This window comes from Ursus arctos, unplaced genomic scaffold, assembly GCF_023065955.2.
Source record: "Ursus arctos isolate Adak ecotype North America unplaced genomic scaffold, UrsArc2.0 scaffold_22, whole genome shotgun sequence".
In the NCBI taxonomy this organism is placed as follows: Eukaryota; Metazoa; Chordata; class Mammalia; order Carnivora; family Ursidae; genus Ursus; species Ursus arctos.
This window is the reverse complement of record NW_026622897.1, coordinates 42,950,092-42,977,869: the sequence shown is the minus strand read 5'-3', so window position 1 is coordinate 42,977,869 and position 27,778 is coordinate 42,950,092. Positions and strand designations below refer to the sequence as shown.

At 45.3% G+C, this 27,778-nt stretch overlaps 1 protein-coding gene and 1 long non-coding RNA gene across 2 annotated transcripts in view; one reads left to right on the top strand and one right to left on the bottom strand.

Annotated features, from left to right (window-relative positions):
• ME3 (malic enzyme 3) overlaps positions 1-27,778 on the bottom strand; it is a 204,775-nt gene that overhangs the window by 97,729 nt on the left and 79,268 nt on the right. Inside the window, exons 3-4 of the mRNA XM_026518276.4 lie at positions 10,847-10,980; positions 7,764-7,913 (exon numbers count right to left, since the gene is read on the bottom strand). Of these exons, the coding sequence (XP_026374061.2) occupies positions 7,764-7,913; positions 10,847-10,980 (284 nt within the window). The remainder of the gene's footprint in view (positions 1-7,763; positions 7,914-10,846; positions 10,981-27,778) is intronic.
• On the top strand, positions 16,076-18,200 carry LOC113269405 (uncharacterized). Its single transcript, XR_003321438.4, has 3 exons — positions 16,076-16,261; positions 17,131-17,172; positions 17,302-18,200. It is a non-coding gene; the product is annotated as an uncharacterized LOC113269405 (long non-coding RNA).

Here is a 27,778-nt window from a genome sequence, read left to right as displayed (position 1 = left end):
AAGAGGTTATGGTAAATTTGTGAACGGGAGCTGGAGTGGAAAGCTAGGGACCAGCACTCGCTCCCACCTGCCCTGTTCTTCTCTCTCCACAGACTTGTTCATTTACTTCCTTCTCTTCTCTTCCTTCATAGCTGGCATCTGCTTTTGGTCTACCATGACCCAACTCTGAAGTCTAAACCACAGCATACTTTTTGCCTCAATTCCTCTTCCTAACTACAAAATTCTCCCTACATAACTTCCCCCATTTTCCCATGACACTCCTGACAAGGACTCCAACAGGTCCAGCCCATCTTTTGAGCCAGGCCACGCTGGTCACTCAAATGTTCGGTCATCTTCTGTCTGATGCGTTTTCCTGTCTAATCAACTGCTGACATGGGGGGTGTGTGTGCAGTTTGGGAAGGGAAGACTTCGGTGCAGTGACAGAGGCTTCAGAAGGAAACTGGGGGAGGAGGAAGGAAGCACCCTGGGGACTCCTTCCCACCTCCCCCTCCACTGATCTTGTGAATGAGACCTGAGGGAACCCAGCAGACACTTCAACAGTTAGGCTTGTGGAGAGGGGTGAGCTAGGGATGGAAGTTCTGTTATATTATCATGATCTCAGTCTTCGATACACTGCCAGGCTGGGGTGGCCTGGAATAGGGACAGCACTTTATTGACTCCTCAAAAGTCACAGAAGATCCGAGCTGGAAGAATTGTAGAGATCACCCAGCTCAGCTGCCTGGGACCCACCTCGGGAATTCAGACTTAAAGCTCCCACATGCTTTTAATGCACGCTGTCACTGAGAGCTATGGCTCTAACTTGACCCTCTTCGTTTTACAGGTGGGGAAACAGGCTCAGCTACATGACGTGACTGTGGCTCTTTTAAAGATATCTTCCTAACTTGGTTATAGAGTTTGGGTTATTAAATCAAAAGTGGTTAGAGCTGGAAGAAATCACAGAAGCCATGCAGTCTAAACCTACACTTTGACTTGAAACTAAGGAGCTAAGTGACTAGCCTACAGAGTCAGCCAGGAAGCGGGTGGCGAGGGCTCCAAACCACGTGTCTGGACTCTTAACCCAGCACTCTGTGCACAACACTAGGGCTGCCAGAGGAGAAGCTAGGCAGACCCAGCTGCAGACTGTGTTGCTTGCCCTGCTCCTGGGAGCCTTTCCAGCGGCACAGCTGAAACAGCTTGGCAGAGACACCTGGTGTAACTGGATGGGACGCAGTCTCGGCCAAAAGAATCAGCACTTTGGTGCCCTGAGGATGGGGAGGAGGCAACCGGTCTGATGATGCTAATTCTTGCCTTCTCCCCACCTTCCAATTATGCCGGGAGTGTGTGTGTGTCTGTTCCTGATCAACTACCCACTGGGCTGGAGTCCACGTGATAATGGGCTCAAAGGCCGTCCCTGGGTGTCAGGGGTCTACTGATGTTTGCTGAGGTAAGGCTGTCTTTGTTTTCCAGAGTGGATTTAAGTCCAGATGTTGGTGCCCACTGGTCCTGTGTAGGGCTAGAAATGGCTTCAATTGGCATTTGGGAAGCAGAGGCATGTGCCTCAGGGCCCTTGTGTATGTGTGTATGCGTGTACGTGGGGAGAGATGATTGAAGATAAAAAGATTCCAATGGAAAAACAAAAACAGATAAAAGAGTAAATAAAAAACATGTAGGTTCTCAAAAAGAAAAAAAAAAAGAAAAAAAAATGAGGCAATGGCTTAACAGACATAATGAGGGGGAAGCAGGAAGCCCAAGGAGGTGAGTATAAGCCTTAACCACTCCCTTTTTGGTGGTTGGGGTGAAGGAGAAGTGATGAAGTTTGTGGAGAAACTGGACAAGGAGAAAGCACATGCACATACATTCAGTTCCTCTGACCTTTATGACATCCCCATGAGGTGGACAGTCCCTGTGATCCAGGCTTGGGGGAGGCGGAGTAGCTGGGCTCCATGGTTAATGGGGGAGCTGACGCATTCCCTCTGGACTCCAGCCCCAGTGCTCTGCCCACCACGGGATAGTGTGTGTGTGTGTGTGTGTGTGTGTGTGTGTGTGTGTGAAGGGAACTTACATGAAGGCAAGCATGCAAATGTTTATCTCTGAGGTGTCACGTTGACCAGGCCCACAAGCAGCTCAACGGTGAATGCAGGAGAGACACGGGAAGCTGGTCAGCTATGACGTCTTAGACAAGTTAGCCTTAGTTTTCATCTGGGTAAAGTAAGAAGCCCCTTTTGGGGTTGTGGAGGGCTCAGAGATAAAGGACCTGAAGTACCTAGCCGAGGGCCCGCCAGGAGCTTCGTAAGCATTCCATAAATGGTAGCAATTACTGTCCCGCAAAAATGTTACTGGATTTGCAGATAAGGAAGACAACAGCCTAGCTCAGGGCCCAGGGCTGATGGCTTTGTCCAAATCCACACCTGACTTCAGGTGTGTTCCACAGAGCCTCCGCCCAGTGAAGCCAAAGCCCATTTCCTACTCTTGCCTCTCCCACTCACCATAGCCTCTAGGTCTGCACCTGTCCCTGCCAACAGGTTTGCCTGGTGGGCACAAGTACAGATCATTTCAGGTCTGTGTCCAACAAGACAGGAGGACTTCAGAGGACTGAGCTGCCCTCAGTCGGGTCACAGTTTAGACTCTTGAGGGTGACTCAGAGTCAGATGACAGAGCCCCGGGGGCGGGGGGTGGCTGGGCAGGTCACAGCTTCTGAGCACTTAGGAGGGCCGGGCCCTTCACACAAGGGATCTCACTGAATCCTCACAAGCAGCCACATGAATGGGCATCACTTCTATTTCACAGATGAGGAGACTAAGGGGGTGCTAAATTATCAAAAGTCATCGGAAACTGGGATTCAAGGCCAAGTCTGCCTGGCTTCAGAGTCCGTGCTCCTTCTACTACCCACAGCACAGCCCTCATCACCCATACAGGTGGGACCCCACAGAGGCTGGGGAATGTTAGGGTTCCAGGGATGTGCACATCTCTCAGAGCCCAAGAGGATGAAGGTGAAGACGGTGAAGACAAGGTTTAAGCTTGTGAGGAACTGGACAAGGAGAAAGCACATTCACACACATTTAGCTCATCTGACCTTTACGACCTCCCCATGAGGTGGACAGTCCTTGTGATCCAGGGTTGACCAGGTTGGTCAAGATGGAGGTGCCTGGGGGAAGGGAGGGTATTCCCTCTCACTGGACAGCAATCTACACCATATTGGCTCCCCCCCCCCCCGCCCCAGCAGCCCCTCCTTAGCTGGGTTGCATTTTGGACTCCTGCCGGGCCTCACCCGGGGCTTGCTCCTCTTCTGAGTCACATGTTAATGACACTGAAGGCCCTTCCTTTAAGCCAGGCTCTGCAGGATCTATGGCCCATGGAGGCACATGCAGAGGATGTGCCAAGGGAGAGGCAGGAAGGTGCAGAGGAGGCTCCACAGAGCCCAGAACCTGGTGTGTTTATCTGCCTGGGGATATTCAGGTGCCCTTGAGATAGTCTAACATCTCCCTCAAGGCTGTGAGGCAATGCAGAGCCCCGGGCACATTGGAAGTTCCATTTTAGCATCAGCTGGACCTAATTAGTTTGGAGGGGGGCAGGCCCTTTCACAGAGGACTCCATTGTTCCTGGGAACCTGGCAGGAATGTTTATCATTTCAGAAACCAAGAAGGAGCTGGCTCTCTCGGTCTTGGCCTTGGGGCTGTCCTCCTTTCAGATGCTAATCCATAAAGTCATTTCTAAGCCAGGCCTCAGATGAAGCAGGGCTGAGGTGGAGCCCAAACTCTCAGTTCCTTCAAGAGCAAGGCAGGTGTGGAATCAACACCTGGAAAGCAGCCAAATGGAAACCTGGAGCAACAGCTCAGAATGTCACATGTCAAATAGTTTAATTGGGTAATCATCTGAAGAGGTTTGTGCAAAACATATGCTGGAAGTCTGTACCAGGAGTGTGAGGAAAGAATCCAAGAACACAGTTCAGTCTGCCCACGCCTGCCTCAGCCCTGCACAGCCTCAGGCCCAGGACCTGCCTGGATCATTCTCTCGCAAGAGAGGCTCAGGAAACAGGATCTAGCGATCCCCACCTTAGAGCCCTAGGCAATCAGGCATTCCTGGAGCCACAAGGGCACCCAGTCCCAAATGCCCACCAAATGTGACCAGTCCCAGACAGCAGCAGGCAATGGAGCACAGTGCTTCATGTCCACATTCTGGTTTACACTGCATGGGTTTGAGCGCCAGCCTTGCTGGGTATGAGCTGTGTGACTTTGGGCAAGTCACTTCTCTGTACCTTAGTTTTCCCATCTACAAATGGAATGATGGTAGTACCTACCTCTTAGGGGATCATGATAATTAAATGAGCTCATATATATAAAGATTTCAGAATAGCACCTGGCTTTCAGCAGTTTACCACCCTTCTCTCCTGCTCCGGATCAACTGCAGGGTTGTTTTCCACACTAAGTGTTCAGCTTCTGTAGTACCCTGACTGCACCCACTCAGGGCTGACCTGGTTCTCTGGGCTCAAGTTGGTGGCAGGGCCCTGTTTCCACCCATATGAACCCCCCACTTGGCCACCATGTCCCTCTCCATTGCTGACCCATCGGAGAACTGCCAATGAGGCCTAAACCCAAGTGACATCGCTCCCTATGACTCCAACCCCTGGGCTGGTGGGAAGGATACCAAGCACTTTCCTCTTTTTGGGCAAAGCCACTGGCCAATTCTCCTATCTCTCCAATCCCCTGTTTCACCCACCAGGAGGTCTCAGAGGCCTTACTTCTAGCAAGGGGGATGTGGGTGTGCCTGGATCACCAAATACTTTCGCCTGAATTCTTTGCTTTTGTTCTTTTATGGCCCAGCTCAAATGCCATGTTTTTAGCTTGGCTTTCCCTGATTCTCATGGTCAGAATCCTAACCTCACCAGTTGCTCAACTATGATCTTGGACAAGTTCCCTTCCTCTGGTCACCTCAGTTTCCCCATCTGTGAAATGGAGATACTGATACCAAACGAACCTGATAGGACATTGGGAGGATCCATTATAAGCCAATGGATGTAAAAGCCTACCTCCCCTTGCCTTACGTTTCTTGCCAGGCACAGAAGGTGGGGAGATACCCAAGTGAGCTGACTACATAGGTGCCTACAAAGCCTATAAAAGCAAGCCCTTTCCTGGAATGCCCATTCTTCCTTCTTCACCCATGGAATTCCTGTTCAATCTTCCAAGACCAGCTCAAATACCATCTCTTCTGTGAAGCATTCCTAACTGCCCCCAGGGAAAATAAATTTCTCTCTTCCATGTACTCCTGTAATTCTTTGTCTTTATTAAATCTCTTATTTTTTCATAACTTTTATTATATTTAACTTATATCATTATTGGGTTCTGGAGGCAAATCCTGCTTGTATAGGCAGGATCCTGACCCTATTGTTGGTTTATCTGGAACCCACAACTGAATCTACAATCTAGTCCGTGGAGTCTGTGGAGAAGGGCTTCCACACAGCCTGGGAGTGGGATGGCCTTGCATTTCCACAGGATCTCAGCTGCAAGCCAGCAGAGGCAGTGAGCTATGGCTAAAGGAGTTCAGGAAACAGTGGGTTCTGGAAGAGCCAAAGCGTGTCTGTAGTTAAACGTGTGAGTTCATTTAGTGTTCAATGACTCGATTTTCTTTTTTAAAAATTTAATAGCGGATGTGTATAATATGACTCTACTTTTAGCAATTCTTCCTTCCTCCTGTAACGGTCACTGAAGACAAATCAACACTCACATTTATGCCAAGTTCCTTATCTATCCTCACATTTTACCCTCACAATAACTATTTGAGGTGGGTAGTATTATTACCTGCATTTCATAAATGCGGGAATTAAGACTGAGAGAGGATAAGGAGCATGCCCAAGGTCAAGGAGACTAAAACTCAGGGCTGACGGCAAAGACCTATCTCCTCCTACTCAGTATGCAATGCTACTTTCCCATTAGCGTGTCAAGTACTTGGCCAAGTACTGGTCTAGTCCATACGAATGGATCTGACATGTTTCCAGCACCCTCAAGAAATCTGCGTTCCGGTAGAGGAGGCCGATATACACATGATTAAAAACATGAAGCACAAAAAGTATAACTATGGGCTAGAAGTATGTGATGAATTGCAGGGGTGCCTGAGGGGGGCATGGGCAGTTCAGCCTGGGGGGATCAGGAGGGCAGAGAAGCCTAGTCTCGGGTGACTTTGAAGGCTAGCCTCCATTCTGACGGAAAGAGAATGAGGACAGGAGAGCACGCAGATGTGGGAGGCAGAAAGGACCACATATGTGAAGGTGTGGAGGGTCAGAGTACCAGGCATCCTTGGGCATGGGGAACAGATCAGCATACCTAGGGCATGGGATTTCTGAGTAGGAGATGGGCTGTGACAGGCTTGCTTTTGTCAAAGTGATGGACTTGGAGGCTTGGAGGCTGCCTTGGAGCCTTGGAGGCTGCTGACAGCCTCAGAGGAAGGAAATGAGCTGACCTGCACTGGGTGGGAGAGAGGCCCTGGGAAGATGATTTCTGAGTAGGAACTGAGAGGTAAATAGGGTCCTGCATCCTTCAGAAAGGTACCGTCAGCTCCCAAGATCTCTGCCAGGACTGGTTTCTGAATGAGAATAAGAGAAAAGGAGTCTCTTTCCTGTTGAAAGAGGTAGGTTGAAGACCAGAACTGCTCCGGGTCCCAGTGCAGCACCCCCCACAGGAGTGCAGGAGCATGGCTATTCTGAGTGATAAGGACGTGTCGTTGTCCATAGCTGCACACCGCCCCCACCCCCCGAAGATGAGATCTGACACACTGCCCTCTGCCAAGGGTGATGCTGGGGCCAGAAAAGGAAGGAGGGGAACCAGCATCAGTCCCTGGGCTCAGCCTGCAAGGCTGAGTCCATATACTGGCTTCAGAACTGGAAGACTGCTTTTCCAAATTAACAAAAGATGTTCGAGATCCATGATTCCACGTTCATCATATAGCAAATGATTTATACACGAAGATTTATAAATTCTATGGAAACATAAATGACATGTCTCTGCACAGTACGCTGTATCTTTACATGGTCTAGCATGGATTAAAACAATGTCCCATTGCATATAATAAACCCAGGCAACTTTTTTACCGTCGGCACTGGAAATACATATTGATAATTACCAGGCACCTTGCACTGAGGATTTTTGGAAAATACTCCCATTTTTCCTTTTTTACATATTTTTAAAAAATATATCTTCTGAACTCATCACGAAAAAACAAAACAAAACAAAAAAACCCAGAACGACAAGCAATCTTTTTAGAAAACTGCCCCCAAATTCTTTGGCTCTGAAAGAAAACGTAATGCCAAATTTTTGCCTAATAAAATGACATTTTAAGTGGAATCTGAGTCAAGCCCCAAAGAAGGAATGAATACTGGTTCTTTGAGTCAGCAAAAGAATTCAGTCTTTGGTATCCAACACTCTATTATTCATTGGCCTGAACTGGCAAGAGAGCTGTCGGCACTGTGGAGATGACCAGAAAAGCAGGGGGTGGGGGTCAGGGGTAGGTGGATAATGAGAGAAAAACAATCTGAAATACCTCTCAGGCCAACTTTGAGCAACATGTTGGGCATTTATCATCCAGAGGTGGTGGAGCTTGCTAGATACTCTCTCAGCTCATTTCTTTGTGCATGGGGTAATTTCCTGAGCAAGTGCTTAAAATCAAATGTCTTGTCGAGCCTTTGGCTCAGTCAGGCACAGCCTCCAGAGCCCCATTAAGCAAGGCCAGAGGAAAGAATTGATTTCCCTTTATGAGACAGCCCCTCCCTGAGCCTGTGCCCCGGGATGGCTCACCGGGGCCTGCGGAAGGTCAGGCCGTAGTGCTGACAGGCCAGCCCCACGGTGGGAGTGTACACGATGGGCATGAATTTCTCCACGTCTGACGTCAGCACTCGGTAGAAGAGCTTCTCGTTCCTGTCCTGGAGCGTCATGAGAATGATGTACCTTGGAAAGGAGACAAGAACCAAGCTGGTCACATGAGCCCCACAGGTGGCAGCACTAAGGGCCCCTGATGCAAAGAGGGCTCCCACTCAGCTGCTTACAATGGCACCTTCATGGCCAAATCACCATCTCCCCTAAGCATGGGTCTCATTTTCTATGAAATGAGGAGAATATCATCTACTTTATAGTACTTACTATTATTCGTGGTGTAGGCACAATTCTAAATATTTTACATTAACTCATTAAAAACTCCCAAAGACTCGTGAGGTAGGTACTAAAATACTGGCTATTTTAGAAATCAGGAGACTAAGGCACAGAGAGCTGAAATCACTCACCCAAGGTCTCATGGCAGAGTAAGGATTTGAACCTAAGCAATCTGACTCTAGAATCTCAGCCATGGTGCCAGATGGTTAGTTATGTTATTACTATGTGGACATTGATGAACGGCAACAGAATCGTAATATGCTGGGGCTGGAGTGGGGTCCAGGAAGATACCGAACACACCAGTGATGTATGAACTGGGCTTTCCCACCACACGGGGCTGGTTCCTGTCACAACCAGAACTCACAAGTGGCTGAGTACTGCTTGACCTCAGGACACATGCTCCAAAAAAATCTCTTTCTCACCTATTCCCTGAAGCCTAAAATCACTAAGCCAGGAAAAGAGCCTTTCATTCACAGTCCTGAAAATGTAAAAACCTTGGGACTAAAAAAGCCAGGGTCTGAAATTTATGATGGGGTGTAGGTGACTACTGATATCACACTCTTTCTGGACAATAGTTTAGGAGAACATGGAGGTACTTGAGCCCTGGCATGGAATGGGGTGGGAGAGATGTTCCCATATGGGAATGATCCCTGTACCAGGGGTCCCTGTACCAGCCTGGTATCAGGCTCCTGGGTTTGAATCCCAGCTCTGATGCTTCTAGTTTTATCACTCTGGGGAATTCATGTGACTTCTTGGGGCCTCAGTCTCTTCTTCCTCCGCAAAGGCACTGGTCCAGAACTAAAAATAGTGTTTAGAAGAAAGGGAGGATTTCTGCTTAGAATACCCATCATCTCAGCTCATTACTGGCATGAACATTCTCTTACTTAGTAGCCATTTGTACACATCTCTTCCCAATTCTACATTCAGTGATGTCGAGTTGGTAACTTGAAATCAGTCATGGTTGGGATATTGACGTCATGGAAATGGGCAAATGCTACAAATCAGGGCTCCCTCGGTGCCCCAGAACCAGTTAGTAAACATTTACCAGCATACCATTACCCTTTCCCAAAAGAAGTTGGGGAGCCTCCTTAGCATTTCCCTGAGCACCTGCTGAAATAAGGAATTGTGGGAATGAGTGGGTCAGAGTGGTTAGCAGAGTATCAGGAGCAAGCTCTCTGGAGCTCCCAGGATTAGGACCATCCCCCGCTCCCTGGGCCTGCCACGTCTTCCCCAACATATAAGTAAGGTCTATCTATCTAGCTGAAAAAAAAAAAATCGGAGAGGTAAGGATTTGGGACTTCTAATTTTGAGGAAAGGGGATTTCACATTAGACTTTAATTCTTTGTAAATGTAACAAAAGAGGGAAGTTCAGGTTGTTCAAAGTTAGAGCATGTGTAATGTTGCTGGTTGAATTCATCGTGTACTTTCTGGTTTGCTCTTCAGGGTGACATAGCTAGACCTAGTGTGCATGGAATAAACAAAAGGGAGAGACAATTTGACCTGGGCTGCAGTATGGCCTTGGACTTAATGGGAGTGATACCCACAGAGTTCAGTCCTTCAGGAATAGAGGAGGGGGAAGTAGGCAGAGGTTTCCTTATCCACTACCATTTGTAAGCAATGGCCACTGTGGGGGGAGGACGAGAAGGTGAGTGCAGGATCACCCTAACATGCTGCTGAGCTCTCCCCCCAAGGGGACAGCCACACCATCAACGACCCCAAGTTTTGGCCATTAAGCTCTATAGATATGTAGGGGGAACCCACATCTTCCCCCTAAATTCCTGCTGGAGCCCATAGCAAGGTCCCATGTTTATTTTACAAGCTTTTGCATAGTGCCTCCTGTTATAAGTTACAGTTACTACGTAAGTGTTCTAAGCACGTTAAAATACTAATGCATTTAAGCCTCATCATAACCCTATGAGTTAGATACCACTGATATACTCAGGTACAAATGAGGAATGACACAGAGAAGCTAAGTAATTTTTGCTATTAATTGGTAGAATGAGGATTTGAACTTAGTCTGACACTGGAGTCTAGTCTTGTATGCCTCCAGCTATGGCATAGCAGAGCAGTTAGTTAGAAGCAGACTCCAGAGCAAACTACCTGTGTTCAAATCCTGGCTGTACCAATTCATAGCCGTGACCTGGGAGGTCAATACCTTCTTTAGTGAAACTGACAAAGCTGACCCTGTGATTCCTCAGTTGGCTCTTCATGTAATATGCCCCGTGGGAGAACCCAGAGGGGCTGCATTTTTTACCGTTATTAACTGTTCCCATGAACCTGTAACAGGTTAGAGGGTCTAAAGGACATCCTAGGTCCTTTCTGAGGTGTCACTGTGCATTTCCACTCTGCTCCCCCAACATTCCTCTTATTCCAGGGACCTGGGCCATGGACCACTTCTTCGACACACTTATCTCACTTGCTCCCCTTCCATGAACTTCACTGCCATCTGCTGAAGCCCTATCTGTGCTTCTCGGGCTGACTCGGGTACCACCACTTCCCAGAGGCATAACCAGATTGCACCTGTTGGAAGTCAGTCTCCCTTCCCAGTTCTGACTGTGCCTCAGTCCTAACAAGCCCCATCCCTCAGGGTAGACCACCACCCTGTGGAAGGTGGGTCTGGGATCTCTCAGGGTTCTCAGCCTTTCCTACTGGAGAGTACCAGAAAACCTATGTGCTGCAGGAAACAGCTGAGCCTGGGGCTTGGGTAGACAGAGCAGACTCTAGGCACTGACTTGTCCAGGTCACTCTGCTGCCGTTCGTAGTATCTCATGATCCGCAGGAGCTGGACGTCCTGGCTCAGGAAGCAGGGGGGGATCAGGCCGTGGATTCCAAGTTGCAGCCTTTCTTCCAGTGTAAAGGCCATCCCCTGAGAGAACAAGAAAGAAATATACACACATGAAGGGATATGCGTGAAACTGAGGGACAGAGAGGTCCCATCACCAGATCCAATAGTCACTGATCCAACAGTGGGCTCTGCATTCCAATCCCACCTCTGCCAATTAAACAGCTGGGCAATCCTGTTCCAGCTACTTTGGCTCTCCCGAGCCTCAGCTTCTTCCTGGAAAAAATGGGGAAAATACCTACATTGTCAGGTTTTGGGGGTTAGTTTTTGTTTTTTAAGTTGTGTTTTATTTTTTGGAACAATTTTTGATTTATTGAAAAAATGGGGACGTAGTACACAGAGCTCCCCTCTATCCCCTCACCTAATTTCCCGTTATTAATATCTTATATCAGTTCGGTACATTCACGAGAGCTAATGAACCTAAAGTGACACATTACTATTCAGACTTCCTTAGTCTTTGCTTAAGGCCATTTTTATTGTTGTTCTTTTTTTTAAAATCATTTTTAAGAACATTTATTTTTTTTATAATAATTTTTTATTATATTATGTTAGTTACCATACAGTACATCCCAAGTTTTTGATGTAGTGTTCCATGATTCATTATTTGCGTATAACACCCAGTGCACCATGCAATACGTGCCCTCCTTAATACCCATCACTGGCCTAGCCCAATCCTCCACCCCCCTCCCCTCTGAAGCCCTCAGTTTGTTTCCCAGAGTCCACAGTCTCTCATGGTTCATTCCCCCTTCTGTTTACCCACCCCCTTCATTCTTCCCTTCCTTCTCCTACCGATCTTCCTATTTCTTATGTTCCATAAATGAGTGATGTTGTTGTTGAACGATCCCACATCACATTTAGTCACCATGTCTCCTTAGGCTCCTCTGTCTGACAGTTTCTCAGACTTTCCTTGTTTTTGATGACTGTGACAGTCTTGAGGAGAACCGGTCATGTATTTCATACAATACCCTTCTATTGGCATTGGTCTCATGTTTTTCTCATGACTACTGGGGTTGTGGGTTTTAGAAGGAAGACCATAGAGGTGAAGTGCCATTTTGATCACATCAGATCAAGGTCCATACTCTTAACATGATTTGTCACTGTTGATACCAACCTGGATCACAACCTTGATCACCAGGCTCGGTCGTGCTTGTCAGGGTTCTCCGCTGTAAAGTGACTTTTTCTTCAGAACTCTTCTGCATGGGAGACTTTTCTCTTTTACCTCACATATTTTTATTCAACCACTTATTTATATTAGAATGGACTCATGGGTATTTATTTTATATTTTGGATTATAATCCAATACTGCTTTATTTATTTTGTTACTCAAATTGTTCCAGCTTTGGCCACTGGGAACTTTTTCAGTTGGCTCCTATGTCCCTTTGACATATTTTCTTAATTCCTTCCACCCTCCTCCTCTTTACTTCCCTCCATCTACTTCCTTCCCCTCCACTTCCCTCCCTTCCTTCCTTCTCTCCCTCTCTTTCTCTCTCTTTCTTTCCCTCCCTTCCTTCCTTCCTTCCTTCCTTCCTTCCTTCCTTCCTTCCTTCCTTCCTTCCTTCCCTCTCCTTCATCTACTTGTTACTTTCCGGCACAGGGTGCTCAGGCTCATCTTGTGTATTGCCTGCCCAGGTCCTAGAATTAGCCATTTTTTCCAATGAGGCTTGATTCCTTATTTGAAGCATGGCATTAGAACCTAAGATCTGGGCTCCACTTAATACACGTGCTGCTTACTACTGGGGTTTTATTGTTTCTAGTCCCTCTCAGCTGAAAGAGCAAGGAAATGAATCTATACTAAGCTAAACATAGCCGCATACTAATGTTTCTAATCCATTACCACATAGATCATTCTAGCCTCACCACTTGGCTGATCTGTAAATTCTCACTCCACCCATGAGAGAATTGTCTCCTGCCACCTGCCATCCATGTACTTAGTTATAGGATTCCAGTATACACATAGAGCAGTATCAGAATCGTTAACTTACGCCACAGTGGGAAACAGCTTAATACACTGGAGTATAGTGCTCATAAGCTGTTCCTCTTGCCTTCAGTCTTACAAACTCCACTTATTTCCAGATTACTCAGGTCAGCACTTTTCCTTCCATCCCTTCACTGAGGTTGTATCATACACTTATAACACAGTTACATTCTCCTGTCACAATCTGCCTTCCTTCCCGGGATCCAACAACCTATTAAATGGTTTGAAAAAATCTGGATACATTAAGATCCATTCTTTGTACTGTAAAGTTCTATGAGCTTTGACAAATGCATAATATCATGAATCCATCATTACAGCATAGTACAAAATAGTCTCAGTGCTCCAAATATCCCATGTGCTTTACCTATTAATCCCTCCCTTCCTTCCCCGGGACCTCTGACAGCTACTGATTTTTTTTTTTTTTTTACTGTCTGTACAGTTTTGCCTTTTCTAGAATGTCAGACAATTGGAATCACACAGTATGTAGTCTTTTCAGACTAGCTTCTTTCATGTAGCCATAAGCACGTAAGGGTCATCCATCCATTTTTGTGGCTTTGTAACTCATTTCCTTTTTCTTCTTTAAAGATTTTATTCATTTATTTGACAGAGAGAACACGAGCAGAGTGGAGGAAGAGCAGAGGGAGAGGGAGAAGCAGACTCCCCGACTGAGCACCCAGGCATCCCTGTAACTCATTTCTTTTTATCATGGGATGACATTCCACAGTCTGGCTGTACTGTAGTTTGTTTCTCCATTTATCTATTCATCTTGGTTGCTTCCAGTTTTTGGTGAATATAAATAAAGTTGCTATAAATATTCATGTGCAGGTTTTTGTGTGGACATGAGTTTTCAAATCAGTTGAGTAAATACGTAGGAGTGCAACTGCTAGATCATATGGTAAGACTATGTTTAGCTTTTTAAAGAAACTGCCAAACTGTTTTCTAAAGTGGCTGCGCTATTTTGCATTCCCACCAGCAGCGACTGAGCTCCTCTTACTCCACACCATCTCTAGCATTGGGGAGTGTCAGTTTTTAACATTTTAGTCACTGTAATAAATGTGTAGTGGCATACGATTATTGTTTTAATTTGCAATTCCCTATTGACATAGTGATGTTGAGGATTTTTTCATATGCTTATTTTCCATCTGCATATCTTTTGGTGAGGTATCTATTCAGATTTTTTGCCCATTTTTTGTTTTGTTGTCCTTATCATTGGTTTTAATAATTCTTTGATCAACAGTTTCAATGCAACCCATATCAAAATTCAAATGGCCTCTTCTGCAGAAACAGAAAAGCCAATCCTCAAATTCATATGTAATAACAAGGGGCCCTGAACAACCAAAACCATTTTTAAAAAGAAGATTTTGAAATGTAACACAAAGCTACAGTAATCAAAACAGTGTGGTACTGGCATAAGGACAGATAAATAGATCGACAGAATAGAATCAAGAATTCAGAAATAAACCATACATCTATGACAAATTGATTTTTGACAAGGACATCAGTCCGTTCAATGGGGAAAAGAACAGTCTTTTAAAGAGTTGGTGCTGGGACAACTGCATTTCCACATGCAAAAGAATAAAGTTGGACCCCTACCTCACATCCAATACAAAAATGAAATAAGAATGGATCAGTAACTTAAAATGTAAGAGCTAAAATCATAAAACTCTTGGAAGAAAACATAGGGGTAAATCTTCATGACCTTGGATTTAGCAATGAATTCTTAGATGTGATACCAAAAGCACTAGTAACAAAGGAAAAATTAAGTAAATTGACTTCTTTTAAAAATTTTTGTGCAAAAAGGACACTATTAAGAAAGTGAACAGACAACCTACAGAATGGGAAAAACATTTGGAAATAGCATAAAGCATTTGATATCTAGAATCTATAAATGCTACAGCAGAACAATCAACAAAAAGCAACCCAATTGAAAAAAGGGCAAATAAATAACTTGAAAGTACATTTCTCCAAAGAAGATTTATAAATAGCCAATAGCACATGAAAAAAATGTCAGCATCATTAATCATCAGGAAAATGCAAAGCAAAACTACAGTGAGATACTGTTTCACACCCACTAGGATGGCTGGAATAAAAGCAACAGTAAATAACAAGTGTTGATGAGGATGTGGAAAAATTAAAACCCTCGTACACTGCTGGTAGGAATGGAAAGTATTACAGCCTCTATGGAAAAATTGTTTAGCAGTCCCTCAAAAAGCTAAACCTAGAACTACCATAATGACCCCAGCAACTCCATACCCAAGTATAACCCCGAAGGAACTGAAAGCAAGGACTTGAACAGACACTTGTACATCAGCATCCAATGCGGGCGTTATTCACAATAGCTTCAAGATGGAATCAGAGCAATATACGAACAGATCAACAAGCATATGTGTACAGTGAAGATTTATTCAAACGTAAAAAGGGAAAAATGAAGGCGGGGAAAACAGAGGGGGAGACGAACCATAAGAAACTATGGACTCCAGGAATGAAGTTCTGATACATGCTACTACGTGGATGAACCTTGAAAACATCATGTTAAGTGAAATAAGCCAGATATGAAAAGGACAAATACATGATTCCACTTACACGAAATACCTAAAATAGGCAAATTCATAGAGACAGAAAGTAGATTAGAGATTTTTATTTTTAGTTTTTAAAGTAATCTCTACATCCAATGTGGGGCTCAAACTCATAACCCTGAGTGTTGATGAGTGGCATGCTCCACCAACAGAGCCAGCCAGGCACCCATAGAAAGTAGGTTAGAGATCACTAAGAGCCAAGAGGGGCATGGTGAGTTATTGCTTAATGGATACAGAGTTTCTGTTTGGGTTGATGACATATTGGGATGATGATGGTGATGGTTGCACAACACTGTGAATACACTTTATCCCACTTAATTGTACACTTCCAAATGGTTAAGATGGCAAATTTTTGTTATACTTTCCCACAACTTTAAAAAATTAATAATGTATTATACCCCCAAACCACTGAGTCGTACACTTTAAATGGGTGAATTATAACTCCATAAAGCTGTCTTAAAAGAATTCTTTGCATGTTTTGGATACAAGTCTTGTATTGCACATGTATTCTGTAAATATTTCTCTGAGAATGTGGCTTGTCTTTTCATTCTTTCACCAGAGTCTTTCACAAACAAGCCTCTTCTGGTTCGGGCACTGTCAGGGAGATGGGGAATCAGTGGGGTGTCATGGAATCTGTTCCCTGGCCCGGTTAAGCCTGATGGAGACAGTGTCTGCTGGCAGGAGTTCAGGGACTGTTGTCCAAGGACACTGGGAGGCATGGAGACCAAAGCTGTTCCACCTTTATCCCAACATGGTAAGGTGCTACCCATGGTGTAAAGGAGATCTTTTCTATGTAGAACTGAACCAGCACGATCTCGAAGGTCCTGGCTCCCCCAGGTCCCTGGCTTTCTCATGAAGGGTTCTGGCAGCGAAGACAGTAGCGGGCCCCCAGATGGCTGCTGTGGGTGGAGGACATCAACAAGGAAGGGACCAGTATCCCCATGGGGGACTCAGAACAGCTCTTAACTAATAGTTAATGAATACAGTTAATACAACCTTCATTGTATCCAAGGCTGATGATACCTGGGGCAACTCTGGTTAAGCCCTCTATTCATAACGAGTCCCAGGTAACGATAGGTTCCTCCTAGAAGTGCAGAAGGCTGTGTGGGTGATAATTGAGATTTAGATTGTTCAGAGGGCAGTCTAGCTTCCCCCAGACCCTTTGGGGAGGGGAAGCTTGAAAAGCTAGGGAGCACCAGACATCCCCACACTGCTCTGCCAGCTGAAAAAGACTTCATCTACTATAATTACTACAAGCTCTTCTATAGAGAGTTCAATAATGATGCAAGCCCATCTGTTAATCATCCACACCTTAGGGTTGTGGAGATCATCAGCTCCAAGAAAGGGACTCTAATAAATACCCAAACTTACTGTATCCTTACAACCACACTGTGAGGAGGTTTTACAACCTCCACTTTCTAGATGAGAAGGCTAAGCAAGAGAGGTTATGTCATGCTTTGGAAGTTGCATAGCTATTCCCCATATTTTATTGCTTCTTAGCCAGGATGCATCTTATAATAAGTAAGTCCATTTGGTGGGATCGTTTTCTTGTAATGATTGCTTTGACTGAAGGAAAGTGACAGAACCAAGATTTGATCTCAGGATGCATTCTTGCTGTTACAGTATTTCCCTGCCAGGACCTTGGTGACATGGACCTCAGAAAATGTGAGTTGGGGTGGGGGTGGTGAGGGAGGACTGGAAAGAGAGAAAAATAAAGAAAAGAAGCAAATGAAAGTTTAGACTTCTTAGTTACTCTTAATTTTCTCTGTTTTTCTGTTTTGTTTTGTAACTTAGGAATCTGAAACTATGAATACTGGGCTCCTCTACTGTTTTTAAAAAGCAATAATGACACCTCAACTTGATGAGAATCCTGAAGAGCAGCTGTCCCTCCTCTCAGAAGTGCTGGAACTGTAAGAAAGATCTACCCAAAGATAGGCTTCACTTTGAAAGTATGACTCACAGAGAATTCTCTACGTACTCTTCACACAAAGAATTCCAAACTTTTTCTTCATCAAACCCAGAGTCACCAGTTCATAAATCCCCTGTGCTGGACACCAGCTTTGCAAGGTTGCAAGCAACACTGAGGTCCCTGATCATTTCGCAGGAAACTGCCTGCCCTGGAGACTGAGCACTTTCACCAAACACCATTAGGCAGGCGACTGTTCGCTGGCTTGGTAAAGACTGTGATCATCTCTTCTTGGCCCTGGGGACCCCAGGGAGGCCCAGGCACTCAATGATGACATCATCTTTGTTAATGACCGCTGTGGCTTTTAATAACAGATCACTTCTCTCTACAAGGCTAAGTGTTTCTCTTGGCTGACTGCCACCAACTTCTTTTGTATTTGAGGAAAAAATTATGGCTGTTTAGCAACTGGTAATTTCAGGGATTTAAAAAAAATACTTCTAGAAGCTTCTTTTCATCCTGAAGCTAACATTAAGGCAACTTCAGATTTACAAGTTTATAAAGCAGAAATGCAGGCACTTTAGCTGTACCATGGCCTCTGAAATAGGATTGGCACAAGATGATTCGCTAGCCGGTGGGAAAGAAGTATTAGAATTTATATTTCTCTACAAAAGAAATAAACTTTGCTCATTGACACTCAAGACTCTTGTCTTTATGTCAGAAAGTCACATAATTCCCATAAGGTATACCAGGAATCCTAAGATAGAAGTCGGGCTTGTACAACATGGAGGAGTTGGCAGTGGGGCCCTTATTCATTCTTATCACATTGAGAAATTATAGTTTCTGTGTGCCTGGTTAAAGAAAAGTCACGCATTATGTTATCTAGTTTTTTTTTTAAAGATTTTATTTATTTATTTGACAGAGATAGAGACAGCCAGTGAGAGAGGGAACACAAGCAGGGGGAGTGGGAGAGGAAGAAGCAGGCTCATAGCGGAGGAGCCTGATGTGGGGCTCGATCCCATAACGCCAGGATCATGCCCTGAGCCGAAGGCAGACGCTTAACTGCTGTGCCACCCAGGCGCCCCTACGTTATCTAGTTTTAAAGAAGCTCTCAGAACAAGTGGCTTTTGAAAAATGGCCAACTCTTTTAGTCATAGGTCAACCTTGTGGTATTCGCACATACCAGTAGGCACCTACAGTTGCTATGTTGAAACAATTGAAATATTTCAATTGTTACAGAGCCACTGCTCTGATCACTCTTTCAGCCAGATGTACCCCCCAACCAGCTCTGGCTTCTCTCAGGGAACCTCCGGACCTCCCCGAGGTCCAACGGCCAAGGGGTTAAAGTTGGGTAGAGTGGGTGGCCTCCAGATCCTATTCTAGAACTAAAGGCCTGGGACCGTTCTGATTGGTCAGTACCTAGGCTGTACCAGTGTGAATCTTTTAACTGTCACCCCTGACTTTACCTAGCTTATCATCTTCTCTGAATGATCATCTCTGGCCCAGCTGCTGAACTCTGCCCATGGGCTCAGCATTGCCCAAGTTCCCAGGACAAAACTTTCTGACATCAGAGAGAAGATTTTTGAATAGACCCCACCGTCCAATGGCAGGGCTCAGAAGCAGCAAGCTGCATCAGGCTGTGCCCCTGACCCAGCGTCCTGCTGTTCAGAGATCCAACTGCCTGGGGCCTAGTTCCTTATGACTTAGCTTTTCTGAGGGGAGGCCTCCCTGTCCCACCTGGTGATCTGCCTGGTGACTTTGGATCCAGAGCCTTGCTGTACACCTGACAATCTCTTCTCATTCATTCCAAAAGTATTGATGAGTTCCTACTTTGTGCCAAGATGACCATGTTAGACACTGGGGAGTCCCAAAGGAAACAGGAGCTGCTCACTGCCCTTGTGAGTCTATCAGAGGAGTCATGTGGATTAACACATAATGGAAATTCTGGGCCTCTGCTTTGGGCAAGCCACTTCACTGATCTCTTTCATGTGTTACAGGATTCAGTGAAACAATACACGTGAAATGCTCAGTGGAGACCCTGGCACAGAGGAAGTGCTTGATGATGAGTGCTAGGTGTTCTCTTGATAACCATGACTATTTTGTTCATGAGGCAGGGTGGCACGGGAGAGTTCATTCACAGATGCTGGAGGTAAGCCCTGAAGGGTGCTCAGGAGCTAGTCTGGCCAAAGGGGCTGGAGGAGCAGGGGCTGAAGCAATGTCACTGCATCCAATGTGACTGCCCACCCAAGGCTGGGCAAGGTTCCTCCCCATGCCCCCACAGGCTTCACACCAGGACCCTGCCCACTGTGCTCTGATGGCTTCCCTCCTCCATCTCCCAATCCACAATCAGGGCCCCCTCCTCCAGGAGGCCGTCCCTGACACCCCATTTCACATAGCTTTCCCCTCTCCCTCAGCATCAGTGTCATACAGTTTAGTACACGAAACATATTTTTCGTTTGATTTCTTCAGCATTAACTACTAGGTCATAAACTTGGGGTGGTAGGAAGCAGACACTTCAAAGCAGTTCCCACAGACCTGCAGCACAATAATTCCATCGTCAATCACAAGAGCAACCATTACCTTTATTGAGCACCCACTGGCCCGGGTCAGGCACCGAGACAGGCACTTTACGCTCGGCATCTTTAATCATCACAGCAATCCTGGGTTAAGAGTCCTATGATCATTATCCCCATGTGAGGACTAAGAAACTGAGGCCAGAGGGGTAATTGCCCACGGTGACATGGCGAGTCGCTGGAAGAACCAGGAGCAGAACCCACGTCCACATGTTCCCAAGGTTCACACTCTTTCCTCTGAGTGAACCAGCTGGGAGTTCACCGATCAAACGGGCTGTGGATCGAATTGGCTTTTATTTGAGTGGGGATGGAAGTATTCTGCTTCTCCAAGTAGCATCAGTGACCCTAACAGTGCAGCTAGTGCTGAGTGATCATCTGTATGAGCCCCGGATCAGTCAGCCCATCTGCACACAGCTGTGAGTGTCCCTGGAGATCACGTGACACACATGCAGCCTTGTTTCCTCTGACCGGCGTTATTATGGAAGGGAGGAGAGCAGACACATGTGTAACAGTAAAGGTGCTCTTTCCGCCATCATTACATCAGGCTTGGAGAGGACAGCTTCTGCCATAACCCGCTTCCTCCATCAATCAGCTGTAGCAGCAGAGAGGAGCTACAGCTGGGACAGAGCTGTGGGCTATGAGCCCCCAAACTGTGCAGTGAAAGCTGATGAGCTGCTAGAGGACCAGAAGGCATTTCCTCCTCCTTCTGCATAGTACTTCATGACTCCATCCATTTGGGATTGTTATGAGTTAGAGTGACATGGACTCCAGAAGGTACGAGTGGGGTTATGGAGGCTACTGTTCTCTCACTGAACCCCCCAGGTTTATGAGGGTCCCTGAGTACACTCCTGGGATAGATATTTGGGATCTTAGAAACTCATGCACTGGGAAGTCTTAGCAGACACAGATCTGAGAATGGCCTTCCCCCCACCCCAGACATACTTCTGTGATCAGGTGCAAAATTACAGATCCAGAAACACACTGTAAATTCTTCAGAGTGAAGGATACACTGCTCATTAGTGCCCAGAACTAACCCTAACCCAGTTTTGGGCTCAAAGACTGGGCTTTGGTGCTGTGGGCTGCAAATGCACAGAGGCTGCCTGTGACCTTTCTATTTATGATGTACAGAGAAGTTCTTGTTCTGGTGCTAAATACAATCTCATTTTCCTTCTATAGGGTGAGGACTGGGACACAGAGGTGCTGTGTGCCACAGCCAATATGGGGGAATGGGAGGGGAGCTGCAGGCAAAAGTTCTACATTCAGTTGCTCTACTTTTGGCCTTTGTGATCTTGGAGAGGTGACTTCACCTTTCTGAGTCTGCTGCCTTCACTGGGTGGTTGTGTAAGCCAAATGAGAACGTGGATTTTGAGAGTTTCTAAATTCAAAAAAGTGACAGAAAGGCTAAAAAAAAAAAGGCCATGACTATTGCAGTTTCAAATCCCTCTGGGTTCGGGACTCTAAGCAATTTAGCAATTGCCCTTGATGGTATTTATTTCCTTTCTCGCCACTTCTTCCCTTCAAGACAGTAAGTTCCTTGAGGACAGGGATTATGACTATATGAGCTGTGTGCCCCTTCCGCCTAGCACGACTTGCATATTTTTATTGCTTTATTATTTCTGAAATGGTCTCAGAGGGCTCATGTCATTTGGTCCTAGGCAGGGCAGGTGTTATTATGCCCATTTATAGAAGAGAAAATTGTGGCTCAGATGGGTCAATGACACGCTGAGGGCATGTGGCTAATATACACTGTTCAAAAGCATGTGAGAATAATGGCTACTTCAATTGTTTTGCCATCGGAAGACTCGTATACGCACAATTGTTGGATAAGGACCAACACGCAAGAGAAATGGAAGAAATACTTGGCGACTTTAGGATTTTGTCCTAACTGAACAAGGGGAGAGAGGTAGATAGTTGGAAGGCTTATGAATCATTCTCTTGGCAAAATTCCCTGTGGCAGTTTAAATGCCTCATAACCCTTTCTTCCCAAGAGACTATTATTTAAAATTTAAATAGTATTGTTCTTGGCACCTTGATGGCCCTCTTACTCAGCTGACCCTCCATAGGGCAGCTGCAGAGGAAGGTGACAGACAGGGGAGCTGCTGAGGACAAGGGAGGACCTCTTCCTTCCTCCAACAACACAGGCCCAGCTTGAGAGGCCTGGGTCAAAAAGTGAACTATGACCAGAAAGAATCAAACAAACAGACCTATTTGGGAAGGTCTCTGAATAGGCATTGTCCATGTATGCCCGGTGTCTGTGGGTGAGTGGGTGTAGGTGCCAGACCGGCATGTGAGGCTGCCCAAGGACAAGTTCATCCAACAGGGCAATTGTCCAGCAGGTCACTTAATCTGTTCCAGCCCTGATGTCAACCAAATCCTCCTCCTCTGCCTCAACTCTGCTACCTGATCAGGTGAACCACGAAGGACGGCATTTTGTCCCGGGGACACATGGGATACCAGAGTAACCAGCCTCCTTCTCCGTTATGACATTGGGAAGCAGGAGTTCGAGGCCCAGGGTCATTCTGGATTGACTTTATAACAACTGTTTCTATTTAACTACCTCTTCGCGTTTTACAGAGCAGGTTTATTTCCTTTGCTATGTTTGACAAGCCCCCAAAAGAAAAGGAACATCCCTATGACGGTGGGCCCAAACGCTGCTATCCATTAGAACCACCTAGGGAGCTGTTAAATGCCAAGATCACATCCCACCCCATCAAGTCAGAATTCTGGAGAAGCCTGGATGAGGAGTTCTAAAAGTCCACGGTTGCTCCAAGGTAGAACAAAGTTTGGGAACCACTGCCCTATAAGGCAGGCTATGAAAACGTTATGCCCATTTTGCAGATGGTAACACTGAGGCAAAGAGAACGAAATGATTTGCCTAAAATCAAGGCCCTAGCAAGTTGTGGAAATGGGACATGAACTTTGAATTCCATTTCAAATTGTTGGATCATTAATTTTTCAAGTGACCTTTTATTTAACAAGTATGTTTTGAGGATTAGCCACATAATAGGCACCCAATATACAGTGAGAGACCAAATATACATGGCCTCTGCTTCCATGGAATTTCAGTCTTAATGATCTTTTCATTTAAACCAGTGTCCTTTACACCCCTTTGTATTTTGGAATTAATTTGGAATTATGCAGACTAGTTTAGAGCCTGGAAGGCTGGGGTGTTCAGCAATATAGCACTAATAGCATTTTTGCTGGAGTTCAAGTACAGATTTGCCCATGAGAGGCCACAAAGGAGGAGGGAGATTGGGCTTTGAAGTCACTGGCCCTGGATTCAAACTGCGGCTCTGCCCACACCAGCTGTGTGATCCTGGACAACTTTCTTAACCTCTCTGATCCTTAGTTTCTTCATCTGTGGAATGAGGATAGTAATATGCATTTCATAAGATTGCCATGAGAACCAACTGAAACCCCCTGCATGGTGTGCCCAGCTAAAGGCCGGCACATCTGAGGCACTCGGTCAACAGAGCTGTGACCGGGTCCTTACTAGATGCTGCGGGTGGCAAAGAACGCAAGGCTGCGTGAACGTCATGCTCCCGAAAGGCACAGCAGCTACAGTGTCCTTGGAATTTCCCCTCCTGTTTATCCTTCCCTCTCTAACCTCTATCCTCAATCCACTATACTCATCTTCCTCAGTACTCATAGCTGGGGTTCCCAAATTCCAGGGTAAATCCTGGAATTTAAGAGTAAGCGCCAGATAAATTTTACCTAGTAATGAGGACTTGATGCAAATCTAAAATTAATGAGAGAAACTCAAAAGGGACTGGACTGAAAGTTAAAAGGTCAAGTACCAGGAACGCTATCTCAACTGTATTTACATTTTTAAATTAGATTTATATTAAAAGAAAGGGAAAGGAAATACAGAACCTCGAGCTCACATGGCTTGTTTTGTTTGTTTCACAATTCTTTGTTTCTGTAATCAGCCCTGAATTGGTGCTTTATTCCCCTGTGAGATAGAATCTCATTTTTGCACTTAATGAACTTGAAAGTCTTCTAAAAAATTCTTGCTTCATGAACATTATTACCACTGGGATCTGCATGTTTAGGGACGACATGTACGTCATCAAATAGCTCTTTCCCACCGACAGCTTCCAGACAAGGCAGTGGGATTCCTGGGCAGGTGGCATGGCTGGTTTAGAGCGACACGGTCTACTCTGAGGGAAGACCTGCAGATGGCTCGAAATAAACAACTCTGCCCAAGGCTGTATTTAGTGACATTGAGCTACCGGCCTCTTCTAAGACCTACATCCTGTGCTAAGTGAAATCAATATTTAAAGCCTCCTTTAAATGACCTACTAATAGCTTGCTGACTCCATACCTCATTGAATGATTGACTGGGTCATTACAGAATAGCCTGGAATATTCAGTTTGTAAGTTAGTCTATATTATTATGACAAATTAATAAAGATATTAATACTATTCCCTCAGTGCCTACTAAGGGACAGGCTCGTGGTAGGTGTTGAATGAACCAATTCACTATTTCAATTTTCTCCTCCCACAATACCCTATGAGGTAAACATCTGCCCAACATGATGCAGTTAGTAAGCTGTAGAGCTGGACTAGACACCCAGGCCCGGGTGCCACTGAAGTTCCTAGTAGTGATCGCTACTGTGCTCACACTGCTTTGCGCTGCGTTCTGTGCCGGGGTTTTGCACATTCTGTAATAACCTTTATCAGCCTCATTAAAGACGAGGTTTGATCCATCTACCAAAGTGAGTATTTCCTGGCTGACCTCATCCCACTACGCCCCAGCCTTTTACCTTTAATACCTTCTCGAGAAGGAAAAGTAGGACGCATGCAGCAACACTCAGTGTTTTCTCCCCAAAGGTGGGGGGAAGGACAAGGCCTGGGAACAGAAATGAATTACACTCTCCAGGAGAACAAAATAGAGCAATATTTGTCAAACTCAGTCAAACTCTGGCTGTGAAATCAATTTAGTAGGGAGTAACCACCATTTTAAAAGATGATAAGGGCGCCTGGGTGGCTCAGTTGCTTAAGCGTCCGATTCTTGATCTCGGCTCAGGTTATGATCTCAGGGTCGTGAATTCAAGCCCCGTGTTGGGCTCCACACTGGGCATGGAGCCTACTTAAAAAAAAAAAAAAAGGACGATAAAGACTTGAGTAGAAAATATCAGGTTGCATCATTATTAGTATCAGGGTAAGTACTGTTCTGCTCTCTGTTTACTTAGCTGCCTGTGAGTGTGTACGCACACATGTAAAGCCCATCTGTGGGTGCTGACTTGTGATATAAAGTGTACTTTTAACTGCAAGTGTGGCTTCAACATTTGAGAAACACTGTAGCACAGAAGAGTGATTACCAGACTGCCTGTTTGTTTGTTTTTTTTTTTAAAGATTTTATTTATTGATTTGACAGAGAGAGACAGCCAGCGAGAGAGGGAACACAAGCGAGGGAGTGGGAGAGAAAGAAGGAGGCTCCTAGTGGAGAAGCCTGATGTGGGGCTCGATCCCAGAACGCTGGGATCACACCCTGAGCCGAAGGCAGACGCTTAAAGACTGCACCACCCAGGCGCCCCCCAGACTGCCTGTTTGAATCCCAGATCTGACCCCTATGAGGTGCATGGCCTAGGTACCTTACCAAACTTTCCAGGTTTCGGGTTCCTCCTCTGTAAAACGGATGGTAATAGTACCTATTTCATAACATGCGTCATGTGCAGCAAGGTGTCTGACGCTCAGTAAGGACTCACTAACTAAATGCCAGCAATTGTCATATTAAATACAACAGTTTGGAGGATCAGTTGGTTGCAAGCAAGGGCAATGCTTTGCATCATGTCCCTAGAATCATTTAAATTCTGGACACATACACCCATCTGCTCCATGGGCATTCCCAGCTACATGTCTCATAGCCCATCAAATACCACACGCACCAAACCAAACTCATCTCTCTTGCCAGACCTCCGTCCTGCATTCTCTCCTCAACATTGGAACCAACCATGAGCCCAGAAGAAACTTCAGAGGCATTCTGTGTTCCTCACAACTTGACCCATATATACTGTCATTGCTAAGTCCAGATGGAGTTTTATCTTCTGAATGGTTCCAATTCTTCCTCTCTTGTCCAACTTGGTCATGCTCATTCTCCTGTTCTCTTCAGTATCATCCCTGGTCTCTAATAAACGAATGGTTCTTCAACAGCTGGACTCTGGGCTCATCTACTCTCACCCAAGCTCTCATTGTCTTGCTCCTGGAATGCACCTTCTAGAAATTATGCCAGATATTTTCCAAAAACCAAATTAGACAATCTCACTTCCTAACCTAAAACATCTTTATCAGTCTGCAAGGCTTTTCATGAGGTAGGCATTGTTTCTGGCTTCATCTCCTGCCATCCACCATGGGTAGCCTTCAATACAGCAAACTCCTTTATCTTTCCTAGCAAAGGCTGGTATTTTCATGCCTCTGTGTGGGCACATCCTGGGTCCTCTGCTGAGAGCGCCCTTCTATGCCTGTCTGCTAATCACTAAAGTCATGGAAGGATGAAAGGTCATTGACTTAAACATATAGTTAAGTACTCTGAGTCTCAAAGCTTACTGTACCTGAGTTGTACTCAGGAGTACCTGGGTTGCTGGCTTAAATTCAAGCGCTAGGCTTCCACCTGTAAATGTTGATTATAGCACAGTCAGGGATTTTTACTTGCACCTCTGGGATTATGAGAAACTGCACCAGCAGAGGAGATAAAAGTTTTGCACAAATTCTAATCCACAACACACAGATTCAGGAGAAAAGGTGAGTGCTTTGTTCTTGGGAATTTGCTCAATAGGGATTCATTAAGGATAATTTTTTAAGGAGGAGGGTTGGGTGGATGCTGACTTACTAGTAACGGTCTATCTTTTTAAATGAGCAGCAATGATGAGAAGGGAAAATACTGCTATTTAATACAATTCTCTATTAATGCTATTGCCTTAAAATGTGAAGACTGCATAGTGCCAAAGCACAACGATAGCACTAATCACTGTACACTGTTGTAGCAAGATCTCTCCTTTTCCCTAGTAGGAAATCCTAATGAGAGACCTGGCACTAGGTAGGTTTATAACAGAGAGAGAACATCAGCTGCCATGCCTATGGAGAAGACAGAAGTCAAGCTGTGTCTACTGAGTCTGAAACAAAGGGATTTCTCTGTTGCTTTGCCATTAAAAAAAAAAAAAGAACAGAAGCTTCAAGTTAAGTATCTGGGCTTTTGGGCAATTAAACCTTGGTGAGAAATCAGGATCAGAGGCTGGCTTTTTATAGGGAACAAATCTCTGAAGTATTTTTATGGCTGAAAGTTAACGCAAACAAGATAACCCAAGGCGTGAGACAAGGACCACAGAATGCTCTTCTCACTGCTGTCTCTGTTGAGATGTCCACCATCTGTCCATCCTTCTTAACCTACTCATCACTCACTCATTCATTCATTCATTCATTCATTCATTCATTCAACTAGTGCATATTGTGTGACATGCACAATTCTAGATACGGGTTTAAAGAGAGATGGAAAAGCCCAAATCTCATGTTCCAGTAGGGGGAAATAAACACAGAAGATACAAAACAAATGGATTTGTCATTCAAACAAAGTTACAAAACAAGATGATGACACTCACTTGACTAAAATTTCTTGAGCACTTAATCTGTGCAAGGCAGTGTGCTAGGCTGGTGATACAGCTGTGAAAAAGAGAAGTTCCCATGCCAGCAGGGAACATACTTATATAAATGATTACCCAAGGAATCCTTTTATTATAAGAAATACTACAGAGCAGATGCAGAGGATGCTATTAAAGCATGGGAGGAACTGGGAGCG